We start from the raw sequence: 9,695 nt of genomic DNA, 5'->3' as shown, positions 1-9,695 counted from the left end.
CAGTGTACCTGGTATGGCACTAATTCCTTCTCAGTTAAATTTCTAAGCAGAAACCTATTATCTGTATTCACTCATTTATTACCAGTTTGCTAAGAGGGGTGCATCTGCATCTTTCTGATTTTACCCTGTAGGCATTGAAAATTGGAAGTAGAAATTAGCCACAGTGTTTTCAAACGCAGGTGCACTAAATGGACTCGAGTTTAAAAGTAGTATTGTAAGCAAGCTTCTTATTCTGTATCTCTTACTGATGCCAGTAATAACATTTTAGCTGTTAAAACCACTTTAAATATTATAAAATACTTTCTTGACATTACTTAGTCTGTGGACTTGGGGAATGAAAATCAAATAATTTCCCTTTCATTTTGAGGAATTTTCCAATTCTCACTTTTGCAGTGTTTGAGCTATGAAGAGCTCATGGCGGTGCCAGCTCCACCTTCCCCACAGGGAAGTGCTGTGAGAACGCAGATCTGTTTACTGTGAATTTTTGTTTGCTCTCAGCTTCACTCTTTCTTGACATTTCTGTTCTTGATTCTCTTCCATTACTCCCTGTCAGTCCTTTGACTGGTGTGATTTTTCTAAATTGATTTCTGGGGTATTTTTACTGCAGTCAAGTACAGTAGCACACAGTGTGGCTCACACGTTCTTCACTCTTCATTTTAGATACTCCAAGTTAGGATATCTCTGTGTACTTTTTGGATTAAGCTGGGTGTTCCCATAAATCAGTTTCTAGCAAAGTTTGCAAGTGCTGGACGCTTTCCTGTTCCCTCCCTCAACCAAAGCCAGTCAGTGGAAGGGTAAGAGGAAGGTCTACCTTACTCTGGTGGTTATTTACACATTTTCCCTTCTCTTCCATCAGTCTCGCCGGTCATCGCTGCCCCGCAGGCCGGAGCAGAGCCGGGCAGGCCCGCTGTGCCTCGGAGCCGCCCCAACCAGGGAAAAAGGGGCGTAGGAATGTTCCTTAGCGCTCCTGCCTGTTCGGGCTCGGGCAAACGGCTCTCCTCTCCTGCCGAGTGTTCGACGAGATAGCGCTTGCAATTCTGCGCGTGTTTTCAGGCGAACTAACAACCCCGGCGCCGCGCTGAACGCGGAAGCGGCCGCCCGGCCAAAGCGTGCCGTGCCGAAGGTCTCCCTGTCCCCACGCCCTGCCGTGGCAGCCCTCGCCGGGCTCCCGAGCAGCTTTCGCGAGGCAGCCAGGCTCGGCCTCCATGTCGGGGCGCCGGCGCTTCGCCTCCGCCGGCCCGTTGCTAGGGCGGTTGCTGCGGCGCCATGTTGGGGGAGCGCGGCGCCCCGGAAGCGCTGCCCGGGGCGGGGTTTCCCTTCCCGTGCGGCGGGGCCGGACCCGGCCGGGTGAGGAGGCAGGAAATGGCGGCGGTGCTGCAGCAGCAGCTGCCGGGCCCTCCCGCTCCGCAGTGCCGGGCCCAGGCCGCCTAGAGCCGCCGCGACAGCGCCGGGCCCGGGCCGCAGCCACGCCGGGCCGGACTCCGAGCACTTTACATACATGAGGTAGCGGGCGGGGCCGGGCGGCGGGAAGGGCGGGCGGGCGGGCGGGCGGCAGCGGGGGCCCGGCCGCCACGGGCGGGGGGGAGCCCCCCCTCCGCGCCCCGGGCACCCCCCGGGCACCCCCCGGGCACCCCCCGGGCGCGGCGGCGGCGCCTCCGGCGGAGAGGGACGGGGCCGCGGGCGGGCGGGCTCCCCGCGGGAGCGGTGCCCGCCCGGGCGGGAGGGGTTGGCCCCTTGGAGGGGCCGCGGCGTTTGCCCCAAAGCGGCGTTTTCCCTGCGGAGCTGAGCTTTGACCTCCCGTGCTCGTTATTGTTTGCTCCCGCGGAGCCGGCAGCCCTTTGTAGCCGCCGATCTTCAGAGGCTGAGGGGGCAAGGAGGGCTTTCTGTTCTCGCTGCTGTATTTTAAACAACTTCTCAGGCTGAGGTGATGCAGCAGAATTGTTTTCCTTAAAGTATTTGGGCCGATTAAGCGGAGGTTGTGTAGTAGCGGAGGATAGCTGGCTTTGGTTATGCTCTGCTTGCCTCGCTGTCCCTGGGTAAACATATCATTTGATTACTTGGCAATCTGTGGTCTCCCCGTTTCCTCCTGACAAATCAGCATATGGAGCTCAGTGTGTATCTTAACCCTGCTCCAGTTTTATTTTTTGCTTTTTGCTGCATTACTGTTGACATGGAAACCAACACCACTTTCTGTTCCAGAGAATTGGAAGCTAAAGCTACCAAAGAAGTCGAAAGAAAACTAAGCAGGTAAGATACTCATTTAAATTCACTCCTACAGTTTAGAGTAAGAGTTGGCCTTGGGCTAGAAATCATTGTGGGCTTTATCTGGAGCTTTAATCTCATGTTAATTGTAAAGATAAAAAAAACCCTTAATGTGAAAATGTCCTCTATTGCATGGAGAAATCTCTGTAGTTTCAGTTAATTCTGTAGACTAAACACCTTTTTAGAGTGGTTTCTTTTGCATAATTACAGTATCAGGTTCTATAAGAGAGTTTCTTTAAAAGGGTAGGTTTTTGAAGAGAAAAATAACTTTCTTTTCTGTCCTAAGTTGTAGTACCTAACAATAACTAAAAAATGAATGAACGGTTTCTTTGGTTTTTTTCCTATACAGTTCAGGCAAATATTGTTGGGAGGCAAGAAATACATGGTTTTAACAAGAAACTTGCCTTGATCTCAACTAAACTGTATGTTGCCCTGCAACTATTAGGTCCTTGCCTCTTTTTCCCTGAAGAGTTAAAGACAGCGCATTTCCCAGTAGCATGTAGTTTTTCTTTGAGAACTTCGTAGAATGGGCAGTTTCTTTTTTTCAATTACTTTACTCTTGGGTCAAGAGTTATGTTGACTTAAGAATTCTGTGCCAGTAATATACAACACATACGTATTTAAGAAGTTATTTCTTCTGCACAGTTCATTATTAGTACGGTGGCTTTCTCGCAGATTTTTACCTCTTTTTGTTGTTTACCGTCTTTGGTTTTGACTTTTGTCCTACTTTCTTTTCGTGTTCTTTTTCAATTTGACTGTAAGGGCGCTTTTACTAGTGAACTTTTAAAGGGACATCTTCTAGGGTCATTTGCAATATGCTGAAACCCTGAATATAACTGATAGAGTATTACTTTCTGGTACCTTACTTTTTTACTTATTTACTGTGCCTAATCATTTTCCAACTTCCAGATTGATTTCTGTTTACACTATGAAAAGTGATTGGCTTTCCCCTGCTGTCAGTGTGTGTCTTCCTTTCTTTGGTAATACGCTTAAGCATGAATAATTTTTCACATTTTGTTGTTGATATACGTAGAAACTTTAAGATACAGGTAGCATATTGCTTTTAAAAACAATGTCAAGGTCACTGTTAAATGGACTTTACTTGAAGAGAATGATTTCAAATTGCCACTCTTTAAGTAATCTCTCCACAAAAGGTTCCAAAATGCTGTGTAATTAAAAAAAAAAAAAAAATCATTAGTTGTTCTGTGGAAAGCATTCAGTGCATATTGCATATTTGATGCCAGAGGCGATTTCAGAACTATATTGTTTAGATGGACAGAGTGCTAAGTTCAAAATGATCTTCTGGTGCAAGCCTTAGTAAGTCAGTAGATCTTAGCATTTTTATGACCTTAAGAGAGATCTCTTGTCATGCTGGCAGGCGTGGCAGATAGTGACAAGAAGCGAAAGTAAACTCTAGAACTGCCTAAACTTGGTGCGCCCTGGGGGATGGGGACAGAGCAAGGTTCACTCAGTAAATTCTGATGTGGAATGGGTCTCTGTTTTCTGACACAGTTGTATGTTTTATTCATTTAAAAGATTCAGAACTGGTTTCAAGTTAACATTACTGTACCAGTTGTTTTCAGAAACCTGTATTCAAAGTGGTTTATGTTTAGTGAGGGAGTTTTCATCGTGTGAGCACATAGCCTGATAAAGCTGCGGCATGCCTACTCTGGATAGGCCTGATTAATTGTTTTACAGCTATAGAACTCAACAGATAGCCCTCATTCCTTCTCCAATGACATAATTTATGATCTTATTAAATTTGCAGTGACCTAGTCAAATTGTAAAAGAGCAAATACCTTTTTCTGGGAAAGGTAAATAGACCTATGCTACGGTTTTTCTAATTTAAAATTGCATAGTGTATATATAGACTGTAAACTCCATGGGACACTGGCATCATTTCATGTATGTTCTGAAGTCACCTTTAGAGTTTATGCTTATAAATTAACGGGTAGCAAATATCCTTTTTTATCTTACTGGGAATATTGGCTTAGACTGCAGGTTTGCGATAGGATAAGTATTACAGCTTTTGCTACAGCTTGCTTATCCAGTTGGAGGGATACCGTTTTGAACTCGGGGTTAGCAATTTGGCTTGTTTGGCTTTTTGGAGAAGAACCTTCATTTGGTCTGTGTTCACTTCAAAATGCATACATGCCTAGTGCTATGCAAATATTCCTGGTCTCAAAAATAAGCATAGTGCGTGATTTCCAACAGTAATTCAAACAAATCTATTGCACACTGTATTGCTGCATAGTGTTACAAGTTAGATGCCACCTGTTCAGTCTACCACTGAACAAGAACTCTCCATTATTAACTGGAGAAATGTAAGAGTTAAATTTGGTTAAAATCAGGACCAGTAAAGATCACCATTTAGTTCTTTTGATTTAAGAAATAACTCTTTAATTCTGTTTGGTAAACAGGGCTTTCCTGCCTCATTTATGTGGAACTGAGAGAAGGTAAATATCTGAAATATGTTTACAGTTTTTTTTTTTTCTAAACACAGGAGCTTGACTCTTTCTTCACAAGCATGCAAATTGTAGGGAAGATTCACAAGATTCACACGCTGTTCTCATTCACCTCTGTGTCTGCTCCAGAGATTCCATCTTCATTGGTTGCAGACTGTCCATGTTCTGGGAGAGCCAAGTTTTTTTACCTAAAATCATGTATACCTCTAGATTTCATCCATGTATTCTACTAAGTTACTACTGTACAATTTTATTTTCTTTTATATGTTAGAATAACTACCATATTTCCATGAGGCTTTGTTTATTTGCTGTAGAAAAAAAAAGTGACGTGGCTCAGTGATAGAGGTGAAAACAGTGAAACGTGAAAAATGTAGTTGTTTCTGTTGATATTTAAGCCCTTGGTTTTCTGTTGGGTTTTTTGAGGGTGTGGGTTTTTCCTGATAAACTTCTTATGGCAAGACTTCTGTCAAATGGAAAGAGTTTATTGCAAAGAGACAGCATTCTGTTCAAGACCTTTAGAGATACTTCAGCAAAATTATGCATTCCTTTCTCCTCTACACACACTTTTTCAGATCATGCATAGTTCTCAGGTTATCCCCATGAGGTAACTTGCATTTACTGTTTCTTTTCGTAGACTTAAAGCAAATCTGCTGTGTAGTATACTTGACTCTGCGTTAGTAAAACCGAAAGAGTCTAGAGTATGGGTGGTCTTACAGTTAAGAAGTTGGACTTGAACGGTCATTTGGGTTTGTGCATCTATGACCAGTGTTGTTATGGAGAAGCAGTTTATCTTCTTCGGTTCGTTATTTGTTAAATGAAGATAGGGATTGCTTATTGCTGCCACTCAAGTCTTGTGTATTTAGATGATAAACTTCTTGGGAAAGAGATTTGTCTTTTGTATGCTTATGTAGCAGTGGACATCTCAGATGAAACATCGGGGTGAAACTAACACGTATTATTCCAGAACTATGGCATATTTATAGTGCTTGTAGTTTGGAACATGGTTCTGTTGAGCCAGCTTCTGTATTAGGAAGATGAAAGATGAGTGTATGCCAAGTAATTGGTAGTGGTAGACATGGTAGTTAGGATTCTGTCACTTCACTTTTAGGTGATAATTTAAAGACTGAGGTATTTAAAATAAAAAAAAAATAGCTGATGCACATTTACTAATTAATTATTCACTGAAGTAATTGTTTCAATTTTTAGCTTGGCAGCACCTCTTCTATACGTTAATGGCTGGAAAGAATTAACACACATATACGACATCTGTAAATAAGAGTTTTTGTTTTGTTATCGGTGCCTGAGGCTGTCTTTGCTCCTGTGTAAATATGCTGAGTGGTTTTTAGTTGCCAGAGAGTTTCCATTTAAGGCACTAGTGGGTTTTGTTGTTCTTTGTTTTTTTGTTTTTTTTTGTTTTTTAACTTCAAAGTACCGGTTTCTATTCCATAAACTTGGAAGAGTGCTTTTTTTTAGTGTGGTACGCTATTTTGTGGAAAGCATTGATAAAGGAATTGGAGGATCCATTTTTAATCAAAACACACATTTTTATAATTGATTCTTGTATAATGATGGTCTAGTAGAAAAGCTAGCTGTGGGGTTTTTTTGAAGAAACTAAGAAATTATTGGCAGTTGTATGTAATTGCTTGATTTTTTAATTTTTTTGAAGATTAGCAAACTCGTAGGTCACAATACAGAAAAATTATTGAAACTTAGTCTCAGCAATATGCTTGAAAGTCTGTGTAGAATAAAAGACATAGATTAAATATGTAGTGCATGCACGCATGGATACATGTTTACTGTCTTTGCAGAATTATAAAAGATCTTTCAATTCCAGATACTTACATGTAGTTATCTGGCAGTGTTCCATCTCCAGCACTGCAAGTTAATTTACAACTAGAAGAAAAGCAAATGATGGAAAGGATTTGTTTGTTTGTTTATTTTCCCCAAAATTTATTTTATATATTTGTCACTGGAGATTTTTGGAGTAGTTTCAAAAGCCACTGCGTCTAGTTACTTCTAATTCTTACTTTTATGTTTACTCCATGTAGTAAATGGGTAGCAGGTAAAAATCCATCAACAGTTAACACAGAAGTTGATGGTTGGGGATTCAGTAGCAGGCAAGCTGTCAGTGTCTCCTGCATCCTGCTGTCAATAAATAGGCTGAATGATGTGTGTCCTTTTGAGAAACGGACTGGTGAATGTCATTTGACCTTCCGTTAGTAGCACAGGGCCAGGGAGAGGTTGGCTAGCTGTTTATCTGGTTGGCTTTGTCCAGCGGGCAAGCCCTTCCCCTGCGTGACCCCCTGCCTGCGTTGGCTGGGGCCGGTGCCGTGCTCCGTCACTCCGTGTGCGTGGAGAGCCACGGCGGTGACACCAAAAACCCCAGCACCGTCTCCCAGTCTCTGCAGGGTTTGAGGCACGGCAAAGCACGCCGGACCTGCACCTTCGGGAGAATCCCTTCACAGCCTTAGGGCTTCTAAACGCAGTTGTTGGCGATGGAAATGTCTTTAAAAATGTGCTAGCACCATCTTGTGGGGCAGCGTGACTGGTGGGGATTGGAAGTGGGGTTTGGAGCGCTCTGCTTGAGGACGTGAGCGTCTGTAATGGTGCTGGCGTCTCTGGCAGCATTTGTGCAGAGGCACTTCTAGCCCTTAGTGCTGGCTTGAAGAATCCGGAAACCCGGCAGACGCCGTTCTGTTGTGCAGGTAGTTCAGCTCTGGTGAACACTGGGTAACTGGAAGGAGCGGTGAACGGCGAGCTGCGTTGTTGTAGCGTGGAAACTTGCTGTGTGCAAGCAGTAGATGCTTTCATTCAGAGATAAGTACTGAGTTCAAATCACAATAATGCAGTGCCATGTCATAGATCTTAATTTGTGTCAGAATTCTTCTCGTAACCATGATTTCCTCAGGGAGGTAATTTTATTGTGGCATAACATGTTTCCCCTTTGTACATTATAACAGCAAAGATAGCATTCTGCACAAACATTAATTATGGCATCCTCAGTGTGTCTTCCAGGGAAAATGTGGGTATACTTGATTCTCCTGTAACATAAGAATAGAGGTCAAATATATCTATTTCAGCCCGTGTATTTTTACAATACCAAGCTGGAGCTTTTGAAATTAGAGATCAATAGAACTTTTTCCAAGAATTAAAGTAATAACTAAAATATGATTTGATATCAATATTACCTGAAGTGTTTACATTTTGAGCATTACAGCTTTTTCCCAGTTCATAAGCCAAATAACAAATTGAGCCATACCAAAATAAAATTAGCACTGTCAAAACTTAAGACAAACAGTTCTAAAGCGTGCTGATGCTAGAAGTAAGAATGTAGCTGTTCTTCATCTAAAGGAAAGTGATTGTGATAGTAATGAAGTAAAAGACTTCATATCAAAAACCACCCAGAATTGCAAGGCACTTTGTCTTGCCAAAGCGATACCTGTGCTAGAAGATTAAAAAGTACTTCTTTTTTTTTTTTAAAGGCTTAATTGAGGGAAGTGTTTTGGTAGTTTGTCGGGTTTTTTTCCCCTTATACGAACAATAATTGTGCTGAGATACACAATTGGAGAAAAAAAATATTTTAAAATACCTAATGGTAAATATTTATCTGGCAGTTTGTTTAAAATCATGCAGATAATAGCAGCTTCTACTTTTATGTTCTCAGAGCCATCAAATGTGCAGTCTCTCCTGAGATCAAGATCTGTTTTCATTTGGTCTTATTTGAAAACAAAGTACCTTTCAAGTTAAGCTGTTTAAACTGAAGGCCTTTGCTTCAGTCTCAAATGTGAATTTCGTAGGATGTAGATATCTTATTTTCAGTTAATCTGAATTGAAAAATAAGATTTGCATTTCTGCTAAGACCATTTAACCTTGAGCAAGCTAATCTTATAGGAGGAAAAGGAAATTCCCTGTATGTGTGTTTTAGTGAAAGTTGGATGGCTGATTGGGGGAAGTAATAGAGGTCTGTTTATATGTTCACGTTATGAATCAGAATTCCCAGTCATTGCTTTTCATTTGGCTAGCTGATGGACCAAGTGTGCTGCTACAAACACTTCCACCGTACAAGGTCAGTGGATTAAATCTACCCAGATGTAGGGAAAAGACCAGCAAAAGAACTTGTTAATTTTCTGGCTTTGTCTTGTTACTGTGAGGCTGGATTCCTGTGGTGTTTCTTGTTATGTGCTGTAAAGTAACATGAAGCTGATGATAGTTTGTACACAAAGAATAATATAGCAGGAATAGGTAGCTATTAAAGTCTAAGATGATAAATGGGAAATACTGCGTAACACTTCTGATTCTCAAGGAGTAGCATTAAAAATGTAGCTTGTTTGTTATATGTTCTAATGGGTGTTGGAATCGGATGCATAAATACTATCATTTGCTGTCTGTTGAGAGGGCTGTGTATGAATGTGTTAGAAAAGAATAAAGGAAACTTGCGCTTTCAGCTGTCAGAGATGGAAATTCAGTTCTGCTTTAGACTGTGATGACTTAATAGGGAAATCTGAATTTGCCTATTTATGTTTCTGTAGGATGGTGGTGGGAATAGGACTACCTGCCTTGAAAAATTCAGTTTTCAGTGAAGAACATGGGCAGTAAGGGCTTTACTGTTATTGTTTAATTGTACAGTGGGTTAGTTCTGCTTTCCAGTCACTGAGGTTTAATGTGATAATAGTAATCTAAAACTCTTTTAAAAACTTATTGTGAACTATATAGATGGGTAATTTTTTTTCAGGGGTCAGCGAGAGTCCTGATACTTGTCATAGGGTTTTTTTATGTGTCCTAAGCTGGCTTTGTAATCTAGAATCTGTTTTTCTTAAATACATGAAAATAGAATGATCACAGTGTCATAATTTAGGAGTTTGTTCCTGTGTGGAAACAAAAAAAAAAAAAAAAAAAAAGGTACTGTGGTAGAATATTCCAGAGACACTGGTATGTTAGTTGTTAGCATCTGTATGCTAAAAATAAAAT

General features: G+C 41.5%; 1 protein-coding gene across 2 annotated transcripts in view; it reads left to right on the top strand.

The window, feature by feature from the left end:
- Nucleotides 1–2,101: 2,101 nt before the first annotated feature.
- Nucleotides 2,102–9,695, top strand: part of TNRC6A (trinucleotide repeat containing adaptor 6A) — a 51,132-nt gene continuing 43,538 nt past the window's right edge. Inside the window, exons 1-2 of one of the 2 annotated variants that reach the window (XM_033007855.2) lie at nt 2,171–2,247; nt 4,683–4,718. In XM_033007855.2, the coding sequence (XP_032863746.2) occupies nt 2,171–2,247; nt 4,683–4,718 (113 nt within the window). Of the gene's footprint in view, nt 2,248–4,682; nt 4,719–9,695 lie in introns of both variants that reach the window. The other variant, XM_033007854.2, reaches the window with a different exon arrangement.

Source organism: Tyto alba, unplaced genomic scaffold (genome assembly GCF_018691265.1).
Source record: "Tyto alba isolate M040663 unplaced genomic scaffold, T.alba_DEE_v4.0 Super-Scaffold_28, whole genome shotgun sequence".
Lineage (NCBI taxonomy): Eukaryota > Metazoa > Chordata > Aves > Strigiformes > Tytonidae > Tyto > Tyto alba.
This window is presented reverse-complemented; position numbering and strand designations above follow the sequence as displayed.